General features: G+C 38.7%; 2 protein-coding genes across 9 annotated transcripts in view; one reads left to right on the top strand and one right to left on the bottom strand.

The window, feature by feature from the left end:
* Nucleotides 1-9,744, bottom strand: part of TTLL7 (tubulin tyrosine ligase like 7) — a 71,655-nt gene extending 61,911 nt beyond the window's left edge. For 4 of the 8 annotated variants that reach the window (XR_003992941.1, XR_003992940.1, XM_030496455.1 and 1 more), the window contains exons 1-2: nt 9,269-9,687; nt 7,683-7,805 (exon numbers count right to left, since the gene is read on the bottom strand). The gene's annotated coding sequence lies outside the window, so the exon portion shown is untranslated. Of the gene's footprint in view, nt 1-1,918; nt 2,173-7,682; nt 7,806-8,625; nt 8,712-9,268 lie in introns of those variants that run through there. The other 4 variants (XM_030496451.1, XM_030496452.1, XM_030496454.1 and 1 more) reach the window with 4 other exon arrangements.
* Nucleotides 3,709-21,645, top strand: LOC115612223 (translation initiation factor IF-2-like). Its single transcript, XM_030496238.1, has 4 exons — nt 3,709-3,720; nt 8,867-9,033; nt 9,154-9,504; nt 19,612-21,645. Exons 1-4 carry the CDS (start codon nt 3,709-3,711, stop codon nt 19,685-19,687), a joined length of 606 nt encoding a protein of 201 aa, XP_030352098.1. The 3' UTR covers nt 19,688-21,645.
* Nucleotides 21,646-27,771: the final 6,126 nt, after the last annotated feature.

Here is a 27,771-nt window from a genome sequence, read left to right as displayed (position 1 = left end):
TATCACAGTTAGTCCTGTCCTCATCCATCTTCATCAACTCCCAGAAAGCAACACTTAAAGGCAATTGGCTCTGGAGTGTGTGTTTGGGTTCATTTTGTTTTATTTTTTAAAAAAGTCATTGTGTGTTAGTTAAGAGCTACACTTGAGAAATGTATTGAAATAAAAGTCCTCAGCCAAAGGCCAGAGCAGTGGTGTATTCAGTTCATTTAGCAGGGCTCTATTTGATTTTTCATTGCTCTAATCTTATATTTTTAAAGGTGCATTCTTAATGAAGCAGAAGGGCATAAAGTTATGTAGCCAGCATGTATTTGACTGTAAAGTTAGCTGGTTTTCAAATATTCAAAAGAATGAAATACATTAATTTCTTATTATGTTATAGCAATAATCACCACCACCCCCCAAAATAAAACATGACTGAGAACTGATTCACACACTCTTGTTTTTAATCATATCCTTTTAGGCTGAAAATTACAATGTTTATTGTTTTGTGCTTCTGACTTTCAAATATAGCACATCCTTCATACTACAGAAGAATTTTCTGTAGCCAGGGAGTATTATATTTACCTGATAACCACAAATAAGGAAAAAAGAAATGCACCAACCTGAGCCAAATGCATTTTTAAATACAAAGGTATGGAAAACTTAAAACACATCTAATAACCAGAAGAATAAATCTTTCAGGAAATGTTTAATGCAAAGTGTTACTACAAATAAGAATGAAGGAGAAGACCACTGATAATCCAAACAGAAAGAAAAAGAGAATAAACTGGGATTTGTAGTTCATTATTGATCCAGGACTCTGAATATTATTTCACAAATATGAAACTTCTTCCCAAATTTTATGCTCTTTTGATTGCTCAAAGGAAGAAAGAACTTTTCTCGAGGAAATTTCCCAATTCCATCATTCACAAGAAATGTACGCAAAGCTCAAAATTTGTTTCAAGTCAATAGTGTAAATGAGATCAAGCCATATGTAACAGGATCTTCTCTGTAGCCCAGTGGAGTAAATACAGAAATTTCTATTGACTTTTGTGCACTTTTTATCATAGTGTTTCAGTTCCAGAACAGCCCTGGTGGTGGCACAATTCAGGAACATAATGAAGACACAGACTCACTCAGTTACAAGACCAACCCACATCTCATCCAAGTCAAAACTACAGTCCATTTAAATCAAACTCTCATCACAGTAGAGATTACAACTAAAAATAACTGAGTTGCCTCTGAATTTCCCTCTTTCTTGACAAAGATTTCAAGCTTCAAGTATCACTTTCAGAACTGCTTGGCTGTCTAGAGGCAGTGCTTCATATTTCATAGCTCATGTAGGATTCACAGGTTCAGAAACAGGGATTACTGTGCAGGTAATATATAGATATAATGCCACAGAAAAAGCTTCATACTGTTCTTCAGAAGTACATTTTTTTCTGGCTAATGGATCAAGATTTACTATATTCAGAAGATGCTCCTGAATCTAGGTCTCCATTATAAGGTAAGATAAATTGTTAGCTCAAGGATGGATGAGAAAGAGCGTAAAGACAGAAAAAGAGCAAGAATCCTGGAAAAAGAACTCATTCCAAAATACATGTGGTGGGCAGAATGCATAAGCATTCAAACTGAAGGTAATGTATTTCAATTAACATAGTCTGCAATAGGGAACAACTCGGGGCGGGGGGGGGGCAGACACAAAAAAGCAAACACACGCACAAACCAAACACACACTTTGCAGCAGCATGTGGCAGGATGACACACCAAATTCTTCTGCATACAAATTACTGATAAGAGTGCAAAATGTTTATTTATCATGGATTTAACTGACAAGATTACATACTGCAGAATAAACAGTCATACTAAGACCTCCCACTGATATGGAAACAGATTTAAAATAATTCTGCAGTAGAAGTAACAAAATGGAATCACTTACCATTAGTGTTGCATTGCTGAAACTAGCTGAAGAGTCAGCCCTCTGGAAACAGATTTTTCTATCAATAATTGACAGCTGATACATTTTCAGGCAGTGCTGGTACACCAGGGAAAGACATGCTGCAGAAGCAGCTCCTTCCCATTTAGCCTATCCCTTGCTCGTTTTAGATCTCTTTCTTAACCCTTTCTAGGTATTTTCTCCCTGTGCTTTGGGTGAAAAGAGAAAGGCATGATATATGTTATAAGAAAAGAATGCATTATTTCCCACTTTACTTGGAGTGTGACAAGAGCCGTGGGAAGAAAGTCAGTAGGATTTAGTCATAACAATAAGCTGAAGAGAAGTAAAATCTAAAAACAGAAAATGACTCAGTGACTGGAAAGGAGTTATATCAGAGAAATGAGGTACTGTAACCAGAACACTGATTTCTTCAAATGTAGAACTAAGAGGTCAAGACCACAATAACATCAAATAGCAGCAAAGAAGTAAACTAAAGAAGATGAACAGTTCAAAATTTGCTATAAGAAAATTGGTTATGATTCCCTTCCAGCATTGGACCACTGAGATTGAGGTTTACAAATTAACCCTATTTGGTTTCAGTGAGGCCAGGATTACAACCTTATAAAGCAATCTTTAAACCAAATGAAATCTTAAGTGAAGTGATGGAAAGAGAAACATTATTTCCTTTCCTGGGATAACAATTTCTGTAGTATTCTGAAACCATTCACATTTCTTAAATTTGGTTGTTTTCTTTTACAATGCCAATTTATATCAATGAGAAATTTTTTCTGACATCATTTCACATGACTTTTCTTCGTCATACTACTTTTCTTCCTCCTTCAGAAAAGATTGGTCTGATCTGATGGCTGAGACCATTTCAATAAGGGTGGACTATGGATCATGAATGCCATCTGACAATAAAAGATTTTGAAAATTCTTTTGTTCAAATGGGTTATTTCTCCTCACAGAAAAAAGAAAGGGGAGGAGGGAACAAAGAAGAAAACTCTGGAGAAATCAACTGCGCTTCGTTATGCCAGTTTTATAGTAGGCAGGCCCACTGCATTCCCAGACAAGACCAACTACACCACTACTGTCACACCTGTTCTACAAAGGCAAAGTATTGCGGAGAACTAGATTCTTGTAATATGGAGAAGGATGTATTCACATAAACCTTTTGTAGTCCTATTAGCTGTAGTGCCATCCTTCTGGAATCATATACAGGTAGAATGAAGGTGGGAGCTGAATGTGCAAAGGCTACAATATACTTAAAAGACATTTCCTTACTTCCTCGTCCTTAGTTTATGGATTGTAAGAGTAGATGTTTTCTCTGAACCACAGAGAATGTCTGTCTTGCTCACCCATTCATATAAAACAGAAAATCAAACAAATGTGCATATTTGCACCGCAAGTACAAAGAACTGAGGCTCTGAAAATTCAATAGCTCTATCAACAGTTTGTTGCCATTTTCCCCAGTTCATATGAAGTATGGTTCTCCCTTTCACACAAATCAGTACAATGAAATCCCACAGATGACATTGCAAGCACATTTATTCCTCAAATATAAGGACACAACAATGGATTCATCTGTAAAAATGCAGATTTGTTGAGCTCGTTTCTCTGGGCTGCCTTGACAGACAGCCTACATATAGTCACTGTAGGCAGCTGCAGGTATCTAGATTTTAGATGTATAAACACTGGTGAGATGAATCCCAAGTTGCTCAGCATGAAAATCTCGCACTACCTAGAAGAAATAACAATAAAAACCACCAAGGATTAAGGCCTCTACTTGGGCCATGATTGGACAGGTATATTTTCCAAAATTGAAGAAAATATGAATTCAAGGACTTTGAAACAGGGTAGGCATTAGAGCAGAAAACTCAGTGCAACCGATACACAGTTGCCTGTGGAAGCACAGAATTGGGAGTGAAAAGTGGACATCTATCTTGAAGTCTCTTCCCACAGATGACTTCTCCCCATGGCTCGTCATATTATCTTGGTTCCAATTTTCTTACATCCAGCTGTTGCAGAGAGTCAGCCTCAACTGGACCATTAATCTATTGTCCTCAAACAGCTGGAACAGCATTCTGCATGCATGTCCCACGACTGACAGTTACTTCTTTTTTAGTTATCAATGAACTAAATGGCATGCTGACTATCTGCATCAGACATTGACAAACACCCACTGACAAGAATATATCTTCTTTATTTTCATTTCTCATAAATTTTATTTCATTTTCTCAGAAAATCAAAGACTTGCTTCCTATATATGTTTGTATTCCTGAGTGTTGCTTTTTGCAGAAAGGCCACAATGTCCTTTCATTTTCTCTTCATATCTAAAGGCAACAGAAGAAAAATCGGCTTTTTCAGGCAACTGCTTTGGGTTATTAACTGCACCATTCTAAGCTGGTGTCCAGAATTTCAATCTAACTCTGCACTGTTCCTTTACTTTTCTTCTATTTTTCACTTGCGGATGCCACTCTGGGTCTGTCTCATCATGCAGTAACTCTTCATTTTACTTACTGAATATATCCTCTCCATCCTCAGAAACATTCTTTTCAGTAAATGCTTCCATTTTCTATATTTTAAATGGTACAAAATGTACCAAAGTCGGTTCTCACATCACTCTTGTTCATTTTTAAACAAAAATTCTTCTATTCAACTTAATGTTAATGCTCACTAGTAATTTATAGTCTTTCAAAGACTTCAAGTTGACATAACGATAAAAAGTTAGGATAATATTATATCCCTCTAAAAAGCCACATGAAATAAAATGCAGTAAAAGAGGGTGGTTTTTCCTGGGTGAATAAATTGCACATCTTTCAGATCTCTTCCATCAATAATTCATATTAAGTATTTTAGCACATATCTCCCACCACCAAGATAAGCTTGAAAGGATAAAACAATGTAACAAATTCACAGAAATTTCAAGTTCAAGGAACACTAAACACAACAACCACCCACAAAAACAAAGAAAATGCAGACTTCCATCACATAGCTCTATTCTATATTTCTGAAGGAAAGTCCATTCTGAGCCAGCAATTTCCCCATCAAATCTCAGTCTTCTGCCCTGTCAGTCCACTCTTTTGCGTGCTCATAAACAGTATCTAGATCTGTGCCTTTTCACCTGCATGAATTCATTATTAAGCATGGGATTTCATTTTTTCATGCTATACTCCAATGCTTCCACTGCACCCTATAGAGATAGTACTGTGCTGGTTTTCAAGCACTAAAAATAAAACAAACACATGTCAACCCAAGGACAAAGTTGGAAGGAAACATACTTTAATGTAACCAAAGAAGAATATATTTAGCATTTTGCTACTAAGCAAGGATGAAAATAAACTTGTCAACACATCGCTGTACCTAACTGTGAAGCCCACGCCCCACTCAATTCTTTCTGTGGCATTTATTATATATGAAAAGCAGATTTAGTCTTTCTTTCTTTCTTCTTAAGAGTAACTGTTAGTACTCCTTTTCTCCTGCTGGCCAGAAGGGGCTTCTGAACTGCTGTGTAAAGCACTTCCACCCTTTTAGGCAACCATTTTTATATCAATTAACAGTTATGTAGCCATCTAAGGTGCATTTGAGCAGTGGTGCATATCAGACTTCAATCTGGAATCCTGCCAAAACCAAATACAAGCGTAAGTGGGAATTGGCATGCCACCCACTCCACAAAAAGGAAAGAGAAAAATGAGTCCTAAATCAGAATGTTGTTTCCTTTTGTGTTTCTTTCATTATTATTGTTAATTTGGGCTTTCCATAAAGCAGTACTGTTTCTGTGTCCCTAGAGAAGAATGCTCATTAAAAAATTCCAAGTGATTATATTCCTTAAATATTGCCTTTGAAGCAAAGATATTTTTTAAATGAATACCTAGTCATTTAAATGTTTTTAACTATTAACGTTTTTAACGTTTACAACTATTCGAACTTCTATTTTTAACATTGGGAAAAGAAACATGACATCTGTATGCATTGGTCTTAATTTTGGAGATCCCGTGTTCTGATTAAAACTGATATTGAAGGCAAGAACCATTATGCCTGCTTTATTTAGTCCTTTAAAACACAAAGCCAAAAATTTATTCTGTAATGTTAGAGCTTGTTTCCTGGTCTATGAAATTCAAGGCAAGAGCAAAAATGCTGATAAATGAGTATAAATTACTGAGGTAGTATTTCAAAACCAGTTTGTACAGCCGTATGAACATTTAAGAGAGAAGACAAGAAAGAACATTGGGAACAAGCAAAAAGCTGACTTAAACCTGTGCAGAACCTGTAGTTTCCCACATTTACCACCAGAAAGAAGAGTATCCAGTAGAGAGAGCACTCTGGAACCTCCTGGTCTGGAAGAGCTTCTGGCTCCAAGATGGGTGCTACTGTGGAACAGTATGATTTGTTCTAATACCCAACAGACTGACAATGTTTTTTCTCCCATATCCATTCTCAATTACAGATTCTTAGCCATCAGTGTAGTAAGCATCTACAAATTCCATTATAAAATTAAAATACATTAGTATTTTAAATATTAATGTTGAAAAGGTTCATCAGTTCCAGTAAACTTTAAAGGAAGCTCATAATGGCTGTGAAAGGAGCAGTTGCAAAGTACCATTCTGGTTTTAGATAAGCATTAATGGAGCTCTAAAGAGCTTCCTCGTGCTTAATAAGGGCCATTTGAATCATCTGAATTCTACTGCCAGAAGTCGAATAGCACCAATTAACTTCCTAGGTGTGTAGAAAATAAAAGTGAATCTAAGGCTAAACAATCTAAAGCTCACAGGGGAAAAACAAAATCCAGCTAATATCCTCCAATATGCATACGGTGGTATTTGCAATCAATTTTCTTAACTTTGACAGTTTATATACATCTTTCAAAATAAAAGGAACTCCCACTATCTTCATACAGACTCTAGCCCTCTTTTAGGAAAATATGACTATTCCCTCCCCCCTCTCATTAGAGAGTCACTGTGTCAACTCTGGATGATGGAAATACCTCATCACAAAGTAAAAGACTGACAAGCATCCATCTTTTTCTTCAGGGACTGACACAAAGCCTGTCTATACAATTCAGTGTCTTTATGATTTAGGATTGGCCAAAAAGTCACGACACTCCAAGGCAGTAATAACACTCTAAGTTTTCTCATTTTAATTTTCTTGGTTTTCTAAGGATTTCCATTTTTAAATTAACGTGTCCTCAATTTGTATGAGATGTCTGCAAGTATCTATTAAAAGCAAAAATATTCCTTAATACCACATTAAAACATAGGGAAGGAAAAAAAAAAAAACCACCACCCAAAAAAACCCAGAACATTAGAAGATGTGGAAATTCAGGAAATTCAAGAAATGACTCATTTGCCATATGTACCCTAGAGAGATTTTTTAAACTTATAATGCGTATCCACAGATGGAGATTCGAATCAAGAAATCATACTTCAGTCTTTCTTGATGCTGACAATTCAGAGCAAGCACAATCAGTAGTCAGCATTACTCTGCGACATTTCACCTTCAAAAATATGTTTATGGCTTTCACTATCAACATACAGCAGCATATAGATCTTAGAAAAAATCCTAACTATAGACAAGACTGCAAGACGGTTTAGTGTCTAACTGCTTGTCGACTAATTCATCTCCCAGACCTTCAGACCTGTCCACAGCTTAATCTACACTGCTAATTTAACACTGTCGGCTTTAGAAGAGCATGGGAACAAACCCTGATTTGATTGCAAACCTGAGCCTCAGATTACTAAAATGATTGTTAGATTACTTGAATAATTACCTAATAACTGCTGACAGGCTTGATCTCCTGGACTCTTCTAATGCTCCCAAAGTGGTGGGCAGCTCCCTTTGGAAGTATGTGGAATGTATCCAAACCATCAGAAATACAGAAAGGGGTGTTTTTCTAAAAAAAGAAAAAAAAAAGGAAAATCTTTTTTTTTTTAAAGACAAATATTGTTCTAGACTTTCTTGCATAATATTGCCGATACCTACAGGTAAAAACATGTCCTTTCCTTATGAAATACAGTCCGTATTCTGTACAAAATAGCTCATGTAATCTGCTGACACATTTTTCTTCAGAAAACCTGGCTTCAAAAATTATACTTCCATATGTCATTACAGAAATTATATTTACTCACCATGTAAGGACACCCTTGGTGTAACAACTGCTTCTGTCAGTTTTTGTTCAAAGTAGCACTGACACATAACCTATTTCTATTAAAAACTACATCCTAGTACTTAAAACAGGGACAAAAGCTTCTGCGGATGCCAAGTGGCTGTATATTTTGAGATACTCTGTGGAATTTGTGGGGGATAACCAATTCCCACACAGAAAAGTGCTTCTAGTCTTTCAATTGTGAAAACTGGCAGGATTTCTCTGAGTGTTACTTAGATAGATACTAACACCCGGGTACATAAAATTAATGAAGAATTCAGGCAGAAAATAATTCAGAGGGACAGTCCTTGGGTAGTTTAGGGGGTTTTGAGAAGGAATAAAATCTTATTTTGGTACTTAAACTGAAAACAGGTACGAAAGGCACAAAAGCAATCACTATTAGGACCTTCAGTCAGTTTCACAGAGTTCAGCAGTACATTCAAATTCCAGCATCAATTGCTTTTCTCTTTTGCTTACAATTACGTGTGGTTTCAATAGCAGAAATTCAAAAGATTCTACAGACGACGAGCTTTCAACTAAGCACAGAAAGCACGGGAAGATACTTGACTTGCATCTCCAGGGATTTTAACTTGCTCTACATTTTAGCCTCTCCTGGGTACCACTGCCAGCAGGTGATCCCGTTTTAACCTTAACCGGCTCCGAAAAGACCTGGCCGTACGTGCGAAACGACCGGCACAGATGATAGACTTCACATGCAAAATTGGGGGGGGAAGAGGACAAGATGTTAGAGAACATTAATACCTTTAAACCCGGAACGACTCCTTACTCCTCACACGACACGCTCGCAGTTACCCTCCCCTCCCGACACGAGGGCTGCCCGCTGCAGGCAGGACATCCCGGTGCGGGGCCGGGGGCCGGTTCTGCAAACGGCACTTAACCGGGCACCCGAGCAGCAGTGGGGTGCTCCCGCCACGGAGCATCGGTCCCAGCCGGCGACAGACCGCTCTCCGGCACGGTACCCCCGGGCTGCCCTGCCCGCTCCCCGGCTCCCGCAGCCTCCAAGCGCGGCAGGGCAGGGCTGCCCTTGCCTGCCGCACCTCCTTTACGGGCGGCGATGCTGAATCACGGCGGGCAGCCGCTCCGCCGGCTCTCCCCGCGGACGGCAGCCTGAGGCGGCGGGCCGAGAGGCGGCGGGTGAGGCGAAGCGCGGGCGGTGTGGGCGAGCGCCCCATCGACCCCCCAACCGTTACCTGTCGGCGCTCCGGTCCTCCCAGGCGACGCAGGGGTGCCGCGGGGCCCGGCCGGTAGCGTCCGGCGCCTCACGGACGCCGCGGCGGGGCTCTCCCGGCTGGCAGCATCCGAGCCCGGCACCGGCGGGAGGAGGAGCGGGACGTTACGGCGGGGAGCTGGAAGCAACCATTCCCCGAGAGGGAGCACCGCCAGTGGCCGGCCAGGCGGGGCGGCGAGGATGGGCCCTCCCACAGAGGTATGTGCGAGGAGAGCGCCTGAGGAGAGGCGGGCGGTGGCCGCGGAGCGGGGCGGGCGGCGCCGGGAGCGGTGGCCAGCCCTCCCGAGCCACCGGTCTCCCCCGCCGCCGCTCAGCGGTGGAAGCGGCCCGCGCTGTTTCTGTGCCCGAGGACGCGAGCAGAGGACCTAGCAACCGCGCGGGGCGCGAGCTGCGCGCCGCGCTCTCCCGCCGCCGCCGGGCGAGGGGACCTCGGGGCCTGGCTTCGGCTGACGGGAGGCGGCTCCGACCCCTGCAGGCGCTGCCGCGGGCGGGCCGGGCACTCCCCGCCGGCCCCGGCCTGGTACCCCCGCGGGGGCACCGAGAGGGCACCGCCGCGGCGTGCGGGGCCTCGGCGGAGGCACAAGCGGGGCCCTGCGGGATGGCGGCCTGGGAGGTGCCGGCCGTTTGCAGAAAGGCGGCGGGCCTGGCGCGTCCTCCCGTCACCTGTGGGCCTGTGCTGGTTTGTCCGCGTTTTCAGACCGTTTTTTCCTCCTTCCCGCTTGGACTAGTAACCAGCGTTTCCCCCCTGTGTGCAGAGCTGCTGTTTGCCGCTCTGAAAGAGCCACGTCAGTCTTTGCCTGAAATACTTTGCCTCCTAGCATGAGGCACATGACCTAATGGCATCAATGCATTAAAGATCAAAATTAAAAAAAAAATAATTGGAGAAACGTTTGTCAAATCAAGATTTAATTTTTAATTTTATCAAGATAATAAAAACCTTGGGGGAAAAAAAGCCCTATCTTTTTGGAAAATAATAAATAAAAGCCCAACTGAAATTTTTATCGCAATAGATTACGCAATACCCTCTCTGTTTATCAAGGTTAAGAGCCAAATTCAGCAGCAGTGGAAAGCACCGTGACATTGGATTTAGGCTGCCTTATGGCTGCTGTGGAACTAGCAGTAATCGTTTATTGACTTCTGATTGCTAATGCTTGTGGTTTTTTCCGGTTTATGAAAATTAACTTACTTTATCCATATTATTACATTCTTACACCACATATTCCTCTTTACTACATACCTTTAAAATCAATTTCAGCCTAACTTTTTCTGCACAATCTCATGGCCAAAGTAAGCCTTCCGTGAGATTTTGTATAACTGCCTTTTAGAGGTAGTTAGAAATAAATACATTCAGCAAGCTTAAAGTTTTCTTGGTCAGAAAGAACTGGAATGGAGAAAGTTGACAGTGTTAAATGATGTGAAGCAAGTTGAAAATTTTATCAGCATTATGTTTTTTTGTTCTACTTTTAACACCTAGCAAGGTAAAGTGATACTTTAGTAAGAACAGATTGTGGGCTTCTTGCAAATACTAGAGTGATTGTTAAGGACAGAAAGCCACATGAAAAATCCTTTAGGCAATCCTGGAGAGATTTCAGACTGTTTCCTCATGTGTGGAATGGATTTATAGCTTATAAAGTTCAAGAATTTCTTTTTACAGATGTATTTTTGATAAGGTTTGATTACAGTTTACATTGTGTTTCTTACTGATACACAGAAATTATCATTTATTTACCACTCAAACCTTTGTTAGGCTTGTCAAAAAAAGCAGAGGTATAATTTCTGCCCACAAACATGTAATCTCATGGAAATTCACATGCTAGTTTGTGTAGGTAAGTGTCTGTATGAACAGATCTAAATTTTAATGATAGAAATCCCATGCTAAAGCGGAGGCAGCGGGATCTAAGCTTGTCCCTATGTAAGCATTCTTCATTTTCCTCACAGCTGTGAGAAGCTATGTTACAAGATGCTCGTAAGGAAAGGTTTGATTTTGTTTCTGTTAGTCATTTGGAATGCTGCCACTGACTGCAGATGAAAGCATTTACAAGGTTTACATGCACGGCATGTTATCTCCAGGTCAAAGCTTGCTTCAGGCCTGCAGCAGATCCTGCCTACTTTTAGTGCTATGCCCTTATCCCACACCCGAAACCAAAGCCTGAGGTGCACCTCTCTGCTGAGCAAATTATGTTCTTTATTATTGTTCTGTTATTAATGGGAAGAGCAGCAAATCACAAATGAGAGTTTGTACCCAGCTTTATAGTTTGCAGGCGAACCTGGAGCCTGGCAATACAACCATGCCCTGCTCTGCTCCTGGGAAGCTTTATCTAACCCCTCACCTCCAAGATGCAGCTAACACTTCCCCTTTCCAGACAAGGGCTGGGAAGCTGGGTGCCAGTATCAGCTGGGAAGTCACAACCTAGGACACAGCCTCCCAGCAAAGACCAGAGCCTGACAGCATAAATGCTTTCTCATCTCCATTCCTGGGAGGCAGGAGGCATTAATCTCCTCCAGAATGTGCTTTTAGTTGTTGTTTCCCAGAAGCAGATCAGATTTACTTTTTTTTTTTTTTTATGTGATCTGCATTCTGAATCACTCTGAAAGTAGAGTGCCTCCATGTTGAAACATTAGAGCTAACAAAATTTAGTAAGAAACCAAAACAGAGTACTAAGTATACAGATGCTTGGTTAGGAGTATTAGAGTTATTTTTAATATTGAGCTAGTTTAAATATTGAACATGGATGCATTTGAGAACAGATGTGCCTAGATAATTATTGTAAATAGAACTATCAAAAATACCTTTTATGGCATGAAGATCATATGAATTTCTCAAACATAGGCAAACCAGAAAACCAAAAAACGCTTTCTCAGAAATCTACTTATTTCTATGAATTTTATGGTTTTTTTCTTGCTTTCCCATCCAGGGATCCTGGGTACCTTCATGACCTTTAATTGTTATAGTAGAAGAATGATGGGGGCAATCTGATCAATACTACCCTTCAGAGAAAAGTTGATTATTTATTTGAGCACAGTTCCTATTTTACCCGTTATGTTATTAGTAATATATTCCCTAATTACAAGTGTTGTAATGCTGCATATATGTAATCCATCTCAAAGCCAGTGAATAATTTCTTCAAAATACAAAAAGGATAATTAAATTCTCTGAAGAATATTGGTCTTTGAACAAAGTCACAATACAGACTTTGAAATGCAAACCTATTTATCCTGTCCATTCAACTTAGAGTGCTGCAGTAGGATGCAGTCTGTCATGGTCCAGAAAACTTGAAGCTGCATTTTGACTCTGCTGTTGAGACAGGTTATATCATCATACAACTGTTGGTGCTGAGGAATGCCAAAAAGATGAAGTTTCAAAACATTAAAAGTAACAAACATGACTTTCAAAAGCTTTGAAATAAAACCAGCATGTAGCTATATAATAGGAAACTTAGCTATTCCAAGTGTTTTTTCTCTTGTTTGCATGACATTCATCTTGGAAGATATTTACTAAGTAGTTAATTATGCTTCTCTGAACAGGTGCATTTTCCCACTTGCTATAAAAGTATGTCCAAACATAGTCTGTGCTGTCAAGAACAAACCATTTCCTATGCCTGACTAGAAAACATTACCAATGAAGAAACAAGGTTCAGTTTAAGTTCCCTTCCTTTATATTCCCCAAGGATTCTTGCTACAAGACTTCTCAGTCCATAGTGTTTTTTGCTTCAGAAAGCAACACCCATTTCTTTTATAAGCCATCTGCTCAGTGCATTAACAAAATCTGTGCAACAGCTTCCCAGCAGCACCAACACCTGCTAATAGGGGATGGGGTTTCAGGCAGATACTACCAGCCTGTCACAGCTTCTTATCTCTCTAATCTTCAGAGCACTGTCTGGGATTATCTCCTCGAAATCAAATGCCCAGCAAGATGGCTTGTTATTTTTTTTATAAATCAGCAAACATGTTCTCAATTGAGTTCATTACCACTGTAAACATCCTTTATTATACAGATCACTGGGAATTTACAAGCTGTAGCAGTACAATATTGACATAACATAGCATTTCATATAGAATAACTTTTTATTGTCATCACTCCAAACACTCTCTGGGTGAGATTCAGTACTGATGTAAGCAGATGCCATAAAACCAAAGGTGTGCATAGACTACAGTCAATTACAATCAAGCTTAATGGGGCCCCTTTCAGGCATATTTTTGAATGGCTTTAAGATATGAACACTCCTATTTTTAACCACACAAAGTATTATTTCAGAGGGTTTTTTTTCTGTTTAGTAATCAAAGCTTGGAGGTTGTTCTTCAAATAATATCTTCAAGTTCCCATCTGCTTTGGGATGTTTGCCCCATTTAAGAAAAAGGGAGTCCAAGAACCCCAGCAGTTTTAAGAGGTGTTTTTCTGTTGAGCAGTTATCAAGCCAGTAAAAAAGATAATTTCCACTGTATGAAGGCTGTAAGATCAAATGAGGCATAAGATGAAGGAAAGGGTAAGTTTATCCCTGCTGGTCAACTAAGTTAATGTGGTCATTCAGGAAATAAAAACTGTTTTCATAAATACTCACAAATTGGGGTAAGATCCTGTCATTTAGGGTAAGTAAAGGCTACTTATGCTATTGCTGGCCTGAAGGCCCAAGTAGAGGGAGGGTCACTCCTCCTTCACAGTTGGACACAGGAATCAAACCATTATTTAAACAATATGGTCAGGAATCACTGAGAAAAGTAGGAATGAAAGAGATTTCTGCCCAGCAAAGTTGTGCTGTTTCTCTTTTAGTTAATTTGTCTCCGTATCCATTTAATCCAGGCCTTACCAGGTGTAATTTGAGAATGGTTTCATACAGGGTTATTGAAATAAGGCTGAAGTGATCCGTTCATTAATTTGATGTATTGCAGTGTAACAACTATTGTGTGTTATGTTGTATTACTACCACCATAACCATTCTTAAAGATAATTGGTATCTAAGCTTTATGACCTAAAGAAGCTCTAAATCTTTTGATTCAATTGACAGGGAAAAGTGTGCACTTATTTTCATTATTAGGGTCTCAATGCCTTTTTAATTTAAATTTGGGCTGGGAGGAGAAAGAATTAAATGATTTTGCATAGAATATTAGAATTTGTTTAGACAGGCTAGTATACCTTTGTAATTAGCAAAGCTTTAATTCACGTGACAATACTGTACAAGAATTACAACATTCCTATGAGGTAAATATTATGCATCTCTATCAAGGCAGTAGATACAGATTCAAATTTATTCCAATGCCATTGGTTCAATGTCGTCAGCAATAAGCTTGTGTGTAAGTACATTGTCAAAAGCCACACAAGAGATAATGATCTATGTGCAAGGTTCAGAAAAATCTATTTTCAGCATTTGTTTAATTTACTTCAAAATTTGTACACTGCTTGGAACACGACCTCTGGACATGACTCTGGCAGAATGAAGTGCACACGTCCTCGCAGATCCCATTCATGTGCTCAGTGGATTAAATGTCAGTGTCTTACAAGATGTATTAATTTAGAGCCTTGTGATTTTTCTTAATATAGTTTAAAATAATCCTCAGACAATATCTTCAGAATTTGTGTTCTGCAAAGCATTCCTACAGTAGAATTAACTAGCAAAACCGTTTCCAAAATCTTAGTTGTAGGTACAAGTCTTTACATTAGCTAAACTACATAGAACTTCAAACCACAGAAATACAATATTTTTCATACAAAAAGGACTATTGAAGAGTTGATCTTTACTGAAATAGTCAAAATTGCATGCAGACTATTAATCTGAAGTTTGGATTTCATTAATATACACCATTAAAGCATTGAAACATGCAAGTTCCTCACTGTTTCTACATACGATTCTCAAAAATCCTAGGTGATACAAGAACCTCCTTATTTTGGCCTACCACTGTACCTCAAAACAGTTTCCATATGCATGCAACTGTAAACTTATCTTGCAGTGTTGACGAACACTTTTTAATGACAACAACAGGACTGTAGAATCCTTTTAGATTTTTTCTAGTATGTATGCTTCCCCCTCCCCCCCCCCCAAAAAAAAATAGAAATATTTGGCTTTCTTTATAAGGGCATGCTAGATGTATCTGTACCACAAGATACACTGAAGGGTCAAAATATTTCCATGTCCACAGTCATTTCACTACTAGGTAGGTGTTTGTGAGAAACCAGCATAGTGAGATGACATCAGAATCAATACTGACTTCTTCAGGGCAGCAAGATAGAGAAATTTCATTAGCAGTGGAAAACTCTTCATAACACAATTACTGCAAGATGCACCAGGCTGTGTCATGCAAAGTCATGCCTGTTAGCCTGGCAAGGTGGGCAACTTGAAGTCAGCACACATCATTTCTCACCACTCAAACTGGATGTTGCAGTAGAGAACTTAAGAGTGCTAGAAATGGCAAGACATTTCTGTAGAGAGAAAGTGGAAGTTACTGTAGTGGGGATAAGGACTACCCATTTGCATTTATAGGAATGGTTAAGCATAGAATTATAGTAGCCTCTTTTGCAACATAGAATAAATCCTACCAAATCTGAGTTTGTGCCATACAGCACAAAGGAATGCAGGAACAGTATCTATTTAGATGGGTCAGCTCTGCATGCAAGAAATACAGAACACAGAAGGCACCAAATGGAAGCACTCACTGGATCTGAGCAGCAGTCTGGGTCTTCTGCATATTACATGAACCTTTAAGAGTTCAGATTTATATTACAAAGATGCACCATGTCAGGAGGCAGCAAGAGCAGAGCTACTTGCTAAGAGAACATGCATCAGCAGAGATCCACAATTCCAGGGACCAGCCCCACAGCACCCAAGCAAAGAACACAAGACAAACCTGAAGTTGGCAGACAGACCCAGCCAAGAGCCCATACCAAAAGGCAGTACCATGGTGATGAAGCAGGTCCAAGATCAGGTCTGGAAGTCAGTCCATAGGCAAACATAAGATCCAACAATTGTCAGGCAGGGCCATAACAACAAGGCAGGACTGATATCGAGCTAGGAAGCCACCCTACAGGCTAGGGATAAACAGGGACCACAGCCAGGCTGTAACTGCAGGAGATTAATGCTCCTCCAACATAGCTCTAAGAAGAAATAAGAAGCTCAGGGCTGAATTTAAATAGAGCTCAGGAGCCCATGGGTGTGATGGAGGCTCCAGGTGAGGCTAGTGAGGGCTGTTAGGGCTTATTAGTGCCCTCAGTGCCCTGCTGCAATAGGGTTCAGAGGAACTTGGAATTTGAGTGTCTTTCCTTTGAAATTCTGTAGTGTTTTTCATTTTGTGTTATCTTTCACTAAGACCTTTTGTATTGCATATCTCATATTAACTTAATCAGTGTTTGTCTGGGTAGGTATGTGATATTTAATTCACAGTGTAGAAGGAACTTCCCTGTTCAGCAACAGAGTTTTGTTTACCTAGCCCTTTCAATCGAATCTTGCTTGCTATTTGCAACAGAAATATCTGGTTCTAGAAAAGATAAACAATATAGGGGCTAGCTTGCAGGAGAACTAAGAATACCCCAACATAGGTAATATTTTGTACAGGCCGAATAATGTTTATTTGCTCTTATTGTATCATTTTTAGAGACTGAAAATGTCTCTTTATTGTGTAGCATTCACCAACAGGAAATAAACTGAAGTGTGTGGAGTGAGGGCTTGTAGAATAGCACATTATGAAATGATCTTACTGAGTTTATGTGCATTTCCTGCAAAAAATAGCTTGTCTTGAAAGCGGTTTTATCCCTCTTTAAGGTAATGACTAGGATGCAAATGTAGAAAGGATAGCCTGATAATAACCCTCATTTCTTCAAAGCACGATGCTTCTGTTTAAAAATAGGAGACTTTTTCAGGTGATCATCCACAGCAGACAGTGACAGATGATGGGTTTACTACTCTCCAAGTCCCATCCTACCCCTCTATTGGACTAAAAGTCTATTGCAACAAAGCCTCATAGAAGAGAAATGGCTCAGTACAATTTCACATTTTATAAAGCGCACTGGAATCAGCAGGTCCATGAAGACTTGACAAGCTTTTTCCATTCAAAGTTGCAATCACAGTTACACAAGATTTAAAGTCAGTTGATTTAAATTCAATTGAATTGTTCTGCATTTTCCCCTGTTTTGACTCAGTTATATATTCTGGTTACTTTGCTCTCCTTTGAAAGACTCTGAGATTTAGGATGATATGAATTTGGATTACATAAACAAGAATTGCTTTAAATTCCCTTTTCTCTCCCAGAAAAATGAACAGAAAAGTGACATTCACAGGCTTCAACTGGAAGTTCCAAATAATTTCATATTCATTTGTGAGATTCAGTTCATCTAATTAAGTTAATCCTTCAGATTTTTTCATCATTTAATTACAAAACCATAGGTTTTATACATGAAATAATAACACATTATGCCATGAGTATTTCATAACTAAAGTTTAAGAGGTATATTCCTATATCAAGTATAAGTTACAAAGCTACAATGTTAACAAGAACTAAATGGAGATTTTATTCTTAAATAATACAGACATAAAAAGGAGGTCAAAGTTAACTTGTTCATATATGACCTATCTATATATATCTCCCACAGATAGCAATTATTTTATAGACAGCAATGAAAGGGATGGATGTGTAGGAAGAGTATCACATTTTAAATCCAGAGAAGTAGTAGTGTAATAACATATATAGCAGTAACAATTTTCTGAGGCAATGCATTGTAATGAAACACTGCCAGGGGAGGAGATAAACTAGACAAGCTTCTAAACTCATTTCTAACACATTGTCTTCAAAAAAAAGAAAAAGAAAGGGGAAAAAAAAAAAAGAGTTCTAAAATATCAGGGACACAGAACCACCAGATTGTTGGGATTTTAATTCTCCAGAATTCTATATAAGAAAGAACCTGCTGTTTCACATCCACATGAACAAGCTTCGAAATACTTATCAGCTAGCTAATATTTAACCCCTCTATTTACGATGTCTAATTGGCAACTCATATTGCAAAGGGTAACATTTTCACTCTTATTTGAATTTCCCCAGTATTTTTTAATTCACTTTCTAATAGGCTTTTCAACTTGCTTAAGCTACCGCCTCAAAAGGCACAATAAAAACACTCTATCAAAATACAAGAGTGAGCAGAGTTGTCACTTTCGTATACTGAAAGTCTTCTTTCTCATATTCTTCTTTCATTATATATAAATATTTAATCAGTAAATATTCATGTCACAACAGAAAGCAATATACAAAGCAAGAAAAAAGCTACTGCCAGAAACCATGTTATTTTTATATATCCTAAATTAAAACAGACCGTAAAAGCATGAAGCATTCCGAAAGAAATGTGAAAAGTAAGTCTCTGCAAAAGCATATATCTCCTCATACAGGTACAGATACACAGGGTCTGTCTATCCCCAAATGACCACCTAGTTTTTCCTCAATGTCCCCAGCTTTTTGAAGACCACATGTTGTTCTAGTGATGTTTACAGGGGTTGTCCTAAGCAACCAGATAAAACAGAGAGGTCTAAAGAGGCCTGTCCTCTCTGTGCTACAGTCTCCAAAATCACAAAAAGGAAAGCTTTGCAGAGCCCATGCCTGTGGAGAAATGCACAGCCTGAGGTGGGACAATCCTGCAAATTCTTCACAACTATTTGTTGCAGCAAAGAAATAAGAGACTGCTATAATTATACTTTACATAGACATGATTTGGGGCTTTCGATCAGTCTATGGATTGTAATTTTTGTGAATATAATAGATAATATAATTTACATTTCCCTATTAGCTTATGGGATTTTTATGTCCAAGAAGAGATAGTGACAATGTTATTCAGTGATTATGATTTATTATTTCAATTAGGGTAGAAAAGAGAGACCCCATTCAAAATTAGATCCCAGTTGAGATGCAGCTGTCCAAACTTGTATTAAAATACCGTGTCCAGACCAGCAAAGTCTGCAAATTATTCCACTCAGAGCTATCAAGCAGTAAGTAGAGAGCTCCGTGCACAGAGCAGGGATAAACCTGGACTATGTATGTATTGCCAAGATTGTAACAAAATTACAGGTTCTCCGACTTACAAGCAACTCTTTTTCTCTCCAAATGAAATGGGTTATATCCCCTACTATTTTGCTCTTTAAAAGACCATATTGCATATTTTCCTATTGAACTAGGCAAGTTCTACAAGTTCTCATCCATAATGTTATCTGTTTTCCTTTCTCTGCTCCAATTCTGGCTTCGTTTTCTCCTCTCTTTAGCATTTTCAAGCTTTCTTCTCCTCTGTTCCTGCACTGTTTCATTCCTTTACCAGTTACCATGCTCTCCTCTCCATGACAGGATGAAGCTGCCCTCCCCAAGGGGTTCTGCTGCTCTGCCTGTACCTCCTTCAGCCTTTCTCCTCTCTCCTTCCTGATTTCAATCCCAGCTGCCGTGGGACTGCCACTCTCCAACACCACTGAAACTTTCAGAAGCCTCTGACTTCATCTGACTCTCTCACCCCGAGACTTACGGATGAAAAAGCACTGCATAAATGCTAAGTATTGGTATCAATTGTATTATTAATATTTGCATGTTAAAAGATCATTATACAAACCATTTAGCTCTCCCTTCAAAGAGGTAGTGGATAGAAAGGAAATATCCCTCCCCTGTCCTCCATAGGGAAAGTGCTTTTAACTGAAGGAGAGCAACATAAGCTGCATTTATCATTCCTAAGAAATTGTAGGAATAAATTGTTTACCCAGGAGAACCATTTCTAACATGTCTTTTGTGCCCATTCAGTATATGGTCCTATGCTAAACTTGAGAGAATGGATATGGCTAATTATACTTTTGTCTCTGCAATAAATGGATGAAATGTTATGGCAGAAATGAAAGAGACCACGTAAGCAAAATATTTTCTTTAAGGTAGTTTATGAGATGTAACAGCTGCAAAAATAGAAATCCAGCCGAGGCGGGGTGTTGCAGGTAACATCTTGATGTTACTGATGACAAAACTTCGAGTATACAGAAAGCAAGATTTCATTCTAGACTTCACAAAAGTATTTTCTCCTCAGCTATCACTTTTATGGCCTTTGCCCCTGTGTATGTGTGTTCAGGGGATTAGAAATCTCAACTGTGGTTTGTCTTTTCAGTAATGACCAGGTAGGGCCCCAGCTGATTTAGACATGTCTGCACCTTTATGTTCAACTCTATTAGTGAAAATAACATCTAATGTTCCAGTTGTTTGGATGAAGCAAGGGATGCTGAACACCACCGAAGTGTGCTACTGAATTTCGTCAGCTTTGCGAACTCTTACAGAATAATGATTCTGGTAGTAAATTTGCGGTACAGTGAAGGAAAAGAGCAAGTAAATAGAACAGGGTGGGAGAGGGGATGAAGGAAGGCCAAAAGGGATAGAAAAGGGGAAAAGCAGAGGGCATGACTAAAGGCATATTAAGTCTTTGGGGTACAGAAAATGACATTTCCTGGAGAAAAAATTATTTTTTTTCTTTTTTTTTTTTTTTTTTTTAATTTTAGCAATATAAACAAGTAAAACTAGGAGGAACAAAAGAAACCTATGTTTAAATCTGAGGATAATCTTTATTGTGATAAAAAATAAAGTAGACAGAAGGGAAGAATTCTGAGGAGAGATATCAAAGGCCAAAAAAGCAGCTGTTTCAAGTGATCTACATATAAAATCCTACCACCTCTGAGTTCAAATGTTGCACCTGAACATAACAAGTAAGTGCAGGCGTTATTCCTAACATAGTCAGGCTTCTATACATCTTCTGTTAGAGACCTTGATTAATTGTCTTCACCAGAAATTATTTGAAAGGAACTACAGCAACAAGAAATGCTTGAGTGTAATTTTTATATGTAGACATTTATTGGTTAATATGTTACTTGGGAATGGATCTGCCCTTTGCACAAAATGGAATGCATGGAGTTCTTTCATGTAAATGTGATGATTAAATGGTAATACCTAATACCAATTAAAAAGCCCAGTCTTTCATATTCCTATGGGGAAAAAACCCGTATTTCATATGGTTACCATCTCTTAATATGGATTAAAAAAATTAAAGTTTCACTGGAAGTGCTATATTTATTTCAACTATTATCAGGAAATTAGCTCAACATTTCAGATGTGAAACTGAGTTTAAAGAAAATCTGGCTTGGACTAAATGCAAGTAGAACGCAAGTTCTCTGTTTCGTAAGATTAAAAAAAAAATGCTTGAAAACATTCAATTTCTCTTTCTTGGTCTATCAGTCATGCATCTATCAAGTACACAAAACATCTACTAGTATCAATGCACATTCTGCCAATGGCTTCTCAGATTCTGGAAATGAGAGGAAAAGCTTTTACATTGACATTTGCATTACAATCACTTGAAATAGCCACTTCTTTGTGTTGTGTTCTTTGTGTTAAAACCATAGATATTTCTCCTTCTAGCTTTGTCAAACACAAACCAAAAGTAGATCTACAAATACTAAATAAAATTTCTAAGTTGGTTTCTTGGCTGCTTTTTTTTCAGATGTAAAGTGGCTTTTACTATTTGTTTCTTGCATGGTTTTGTTTTTGGGGTTTTTTTTCAACAGATTCACACCTATAAATATGATATTGTAATTTTTTAGCTTATTATTTCTCCTAATGAAAGGTTACTGGTCTAAATGTTCTTTTAGAGGTGTAGCTTTCTGGCTTGTAACTGTTAGGAAAAGGCACTGCAGACATACATGATTAAACAGCATCTACTGTAATCCTCTGAGCTTGGAATGAGTCCTCATTCGTTGCAGTAGCAATAAAAAGAAATCAAAGAAAGACAGAAGAAATTGGAGCATTTAAAGGCTCAAACTCTGGAAATACCAGAAACTACTGGAAAAGAAGGCAAGAACACTTAAATGTACATCTAGAAGCAGTAAGTGTTATTTAAAAGCAAGTCAACCAGGAGGAGGTTTTCCTTCTGTGAAAATAGCAAGTGCTGATGCATTTGGCATATTTAACAGTTTCCAGCAATCCAAGCAAAGGAGGACATTCATGTCACTGTTACAAAAAATTGAGGAGTATTGCATTCTAAATAAAAATGAAGCATATGAAAGTTATATGCTTTGAACCTGGAGGTTTAAAAGTATTTTGTAGTTTGTAAGATTGGGGAGACAATTTTATCTATTACAGTTTTTATGATAAAGCATGGCATTAGCCTGCCTCAGGGTAAGATCTAATGAAGAATTGTAGATTAAAAACCCCACAACTTCCAACTTTAAAAAGCCACTGGTTTTCAATAGAAAGTGGAGCAAGTAATACAGAAATAGACTCCTGGGAGAAGCAGACTCCAGATGAGGTAATTCAGAATCTGCCAAGAAACTAATACTTGAATAAGCGTTGGACTGGACAGTGCTCTGACACCTTAGATATGACCAAGAGCTCAAAATAGCATAAGACAAAGATATTAGAGGCAGAAAAGCCTGAAGAGCTTGAAAGCATAAGCAAGGAATAACACCACAACTAAAGCAGATGGGAGAAGCTGAATGTTAAGTGAAAGCTTGTATTAATTTGACTGCAAGTGCCAGGGGACTGAACCATGAACAAACTGCATGTTGCTGACACCTTTGCCTTGGATGACTGTTTTCTTAAGAATAAAGAACACTTTCAGAAAAAGATGTTATGTGCAGAAGAAATAATAACCATGAGAGCAAATGGAACATATTACTTTTAATTAGTCATATGTGTACAACTCCCAGTATTTCTAGGAACTGTGCTGTAACCTTAAATCAACAGGTTGTAGAAAGATAAATGGGTAAAATTTCAGGTTTAGTAAAGTGATTCTGTTGCTATTTAAAAAACTATGCTTCTAGAAGTTAATAACAAACCAGGAAAAACATCTTAGACTGGTTTATTATTTTTAGATGGGACTACTAGAGATATTTCATTATGCATTATGAATTATGCATTAAAAAGCTGATTATGCATTAAAAAGCTTTTTAGCTAGACTTCTTTACCCAATACAGTGATATCTGACAGTGGGACACAATTTAAAGGACATACATTTGAGCAGAATACAGTGAAGTTTAGGTTTAGATATGTGACTTCTAGTCCTCATCACTCCTAATTTATTGGGTGCAGAGTACAAAAGCCTGGTGAAACCTTTGTGTGAACTCTCTTAGTCAGAATTAAAGTGGCCTTCATCTAACATAGCCTATTTCACTGCCAAAGTGAGTTAGGCTAAATTGAATTAAGGTCATTTTTAATTCTGAAGAAAAATACATACTGAGGCATTTAATATAGCTTAGTCTACTTTAAATTAATAGCTGTAATTAACTTGGAGATCTCTGTAGAAAAGACCTAAAAGGAGAAATTAAAAAATACCACTATTTTTGCTATTTAATCTTCTTTATTGTGTAAAAGGCGATTCAGAGTCTCAATATACAGCAAGAACAAACAAACATCAGTATAATATTGATGACCTCTCAATTACGGTGAGCATGCAGATAATGAAGCCAACTACCGTGAAAGTGTTTTACTATATAGCTTTTTAAAACAGCTATGCATTTGAATAACTTCAACTGCACAAGTAGTATTTCTATTCAGATCTGTGTGACTAGACTAGAATCTAATGTCAGACAACTATACCATCAATTCTAAGTTTCATTCCTTCTTTATTTCATGCGCAGCAATGCAAGTATGTTGCTGAACTACTAAAATTACAAGAAAAAGGAAAAAAAAGGGTAATTGATTTTTTTTTTGGTTGGTTGGTTTTTTTCTTTACTAGATTTTTTTACACGATCAATCGCACAGAAGTGCAACAAACCAAAATAATATAAAATGTTTTGCATTTCTTGGGCTGAGCAATCTATCATGGATTCCAAAAGTTTGGAACACCTGTGTAGGAAAGCAAAGGACTTCTCACAATGTGAATACGAAAACTTTTAAAATGAGGCTGATGGCAGCCAGATACCCACAAAAGGATCACAAAGTCAGTTACAGAGGCAGGTCAGTAAGGATGTTCCTTAACAGTAATGCGCAATTTATTCTGAATCACAAATTTGCAGGCAGTATCTTCTACAAATATGGAATAATCTGCAGAACAATTATAAGCAACTGAAAAAAGTGCTGCTTGGCTGATAGCAAGAAACTACACCCCTTCTCCCAAATGATCATAGGAGATAAAGGCCAAGAACTGAGCAGCTGGACTTGCCCATTAAGAAAGTCTGTAGTTTATCTCTGCGAGAAACATGTCTACATGTCTACTCAGCAGGACACTAATCACAAACCACCACTTGCCACCTCCCATGAATGAATATATAGCCACTATCCACAGAAAATTCAACAAATGCTGTCTCGTCAAGGGGCAATGCTGATGGCAAAAGCATAGACCATATACACCTGTTTCTTTATGTGTAAAACATCAGAAAAAAAACAACCCACCTTGTAATTTTATGGCTTTTGAGAGGTTTGTGGTGAAACGTGTAGTTAAAAATCAATAAGGGAATATATAAACCCTTTGCTTCTATGTTTACACAGTTTTCTTTGACGAGCAGCTATCTTGGGAAACATCTAATGCAAAAAATGGAAGGTGAAGTGTTGGCTGCTGCTGTAAACTTCCTTTGGAGCTTTTAGCTCTAAGTGCACCTAGTCATGTTGAAGGAAGCCCAAGTCACCCATAATTAAGAATCCTTCCTTCCTTGAACCAAAATGTCCCTCAAAATTTTAAGTTACATTGTGCAGAACACTGTCCTGAGGCTCCAGATTTCTTCTGGATTCACAGTCAGAGGGCATCAAAGAACATTTGTCAGGAGATCTGGCAGAGCAAGTTGTTGGCCAAGTTGCTCCAGTTTCATTGTGCATTCAGGGGCTGGCAATCTCAGATATTGTGGAAACATGATGTAAGACCTTTCACTCCTCTCTGTGAGGATGGGTCCTCAAAAGAAATTAATTTGGCATCAGTGGGTTTGGCCTTACCTGCACAAGGATGTGCTTCATCGCTTTTTGTATAGCTAGTGCAGGGAGCAAGGGGAATTGCCATACTCCTGCTTTCATCCTTTCCCTTAGCACATCTACATGACATAACTGATATATTCTTGGCAGGGCTGAAATTATGCTGCAGTGATGAATATTCCTGTTTCTGGGTCAGAAGCTGTAAAATTTGGAAAATAACTTCCACATTCACAAAGAGATACATATGCTTCTTGGCACGTTAGCAACCTGCTAGAAAAACATCCCACGCTGGCAGAGCAGGGGTTAGCTGAGAGCAGGAAATGTGCCAGTAGCCTGGAACAACCCGAAAGGAAAACAAACAGTTAAATGCCAAATATATCCTTCTGTTTAGGCGTAGAGAAGGAACCTGCCAGGGGTACACAAAGGTGCAGGAATGTGGGATTTGGGGAAGAGCAGTCAAAGCCAGTATTCAAACCCCTGCAGTGTACAAGCAGTGCTGCAATGGTAAGGCAGGCTGGCCATATAAAGAGAATTACAACTAATGCAGGTACATATTCATAACCTGAGCAGAGCCTACATCCTCAGGGTACGAATTATCACTATGGATGGGCAAACCCATCACTCCCTTGCAGGCACACCTTAAATGCGAGGGAAGAAAATTAAGATGCGTGATGATTTAAATTTAGTGACTCCTTTCAAATGTGTATTGACAACAACTGCTATAGTTGCTACAGAAATGCCACTATCTCATCTAGAAATTGGAATAATTATGGAGTGAAATGATATGTGGCTCCAGAAGTAATTACTGTACGAAAAGGTGGTTTCCATTTAAAGCACGTGAGAGCCTTTGATCTAACAGAAATTTATCTTTTCTGTCCTGAAATAACCCTCTCATTTTTAGTTCTATCTAGAATGGAATATGCAAGTTTCATGAGGGAACTGTACATCTGCTACAGGGCTTTAGGCTTTATCAGAGAAACAGATTGATCTTGCTAGGATATTCCCAATCAATAGTTCCAACAAATATGTAGAAAAATGGATTAAAACCCACAGTGAGTCACTGAAACCGCATCAGTAAATGTGTACAGTTCTAAAGCTGCTCAGCTGACTTTCTTACAGTATAGCTATTTTTTTAAAAATCTTACACAGATCAGCAAAACAAATGAAATTTGGTATTTTATTTTTAGATTGCACCATTACTTACATATTCTAACATATCCAAACAGAACATTTTTCATATTTGCATGATTTGATTTTTTAACCAGTTGTGTTGAAAGAAAGAAGACAAACTACTTTTGTATGAACAGTAATATGAAGCATTTCAGCATCAAAGGATTTTACATAAGAAAACCAAAGGATTATATATAGGAAAATTAGGGCAATCTGAAGGTTAGGGCTGAAATAAGAGTTGATGCTCTGAATGCTACATATACTACATTGGTATGTTCTGCCATTAATTTATAGCCTAAGTTGTGTAAGTGGTGTGAACAAGAATGCACATGTCCAGCCCTAAGTCCTTGTTTCTGTTACTTTCGCTCAGACATGCAATGCTAAGATCGTGGAAGTGGCTCATTTAATGTTCCACAGCACTGTTGACTTACATTTGCTATGTTGACTATGGAGGTGTTTGGGTATAAGCATTTATGCAAATCCATCAGTGCTGCATGTGTATTCAGAGAATGTGCTTATTGGAGAACTAGTACCATGCATTGCTGCACATGTGTATGCAGTGCTACATGTGCATCTATTGGATTTTGCTGGAGTACCTGCAACGACCAGCTGATCCTTGTCCACCAAATCCCAAAGGGCTGCAATGACTATTGGACCTTGCTGGATTGTCACTTATGGCGCCTATGCAGTATAATTCGCTAGTGAAGGGATGAGCTGTAATGCCAGGAATATGCTAAAGATGCTGCAGCGTATCTCATTTGTTAGTGATGCTGCTGCTGTCTTCTCAAGGATATCAAAATGCCTGTCAGCACCTGGATGAAAATCAGCTGACTCAGATTCAATCTGGCCAAAATGAAAATGATGATGGCTGGAGCGGGAACAATGTTTAAAACTGGGATAACATCTTTGCTTCCCTGTGATACCATCTTCAGACATTTATTTAAATACTACAGCACCTCAGGTTTCTATTTTTTGTGATTGTCTGAATGATGAAGATGGTCGATGGCAAAGGTACCCTATTCTTTACACAAGCTTAACTTCTCCTCCTGGTGCAGATCTGGCCATTGCAACCTTTGTGCCCTTCCCTGACAGACTGAATTACTGGTAACGTGCTGAACCTCTGGGTCAGTGCATAAAGAATGCAGAGACTCCAGCTTTGGCAAAATGAGACAGCCCTCTTCAATAGTAGCAGCTTCTCCGCCCCCAATGGTTTGCAGGTTATTTCCTCGCTCTGTCTAAATCATGTTTCTGATCTTCAAAGCAATAAAGACCTGGCTTCCCCAGAGCCTGCTTCTTTAACCATAAAACCACAGGTACTCCTCTGAAGCAAGCAGTATCACAGAGATCAGGATAATGCAAGTGAAAAGGTGAACACCAAGAGGAAGTCCCTCAACTGTAGTGTTCATTGACAGAACTTCA

The sequence above is a fragment of the Strigops habroptila genome, chromosome 8, assembly GCF_004027225.2.
Source record: "Strigops habroptila isolate Jane chromosome 8, bStrHab1.2.pri, whole genome shotgun sequence".
Taxonomy (NCBI): domain Eukaryota; kingdom Metazoa; phylum Chordata; class Aves; order Psittaciformes; family Psittacidae; genus Strigops; species Strigops habroptila.
This window is presented reverse-complemented; position numbering and strand designations above follow the sequence as displayed.

Excerpts from the sequence above, each read along its gene's own strand:
- LOC115612223 (XM_030496238.1), top strand. Across the intron at positions 9,034-9,153 it reads ACAGACCGCTCTCCGGCACG|CCGCTCCGCCGGCTCTCCCC; the intron begins GTACCCCCGGGC and ends CACGGCGGGCAG. Across the intron at positions 9,505-19,611 it reads GGATGGGCCCTCCCACAGAG|GATGAAGCTGCCCTCCCCAA; the intron begins GTATGTGCGAGG and ends TCTCCATGACAG.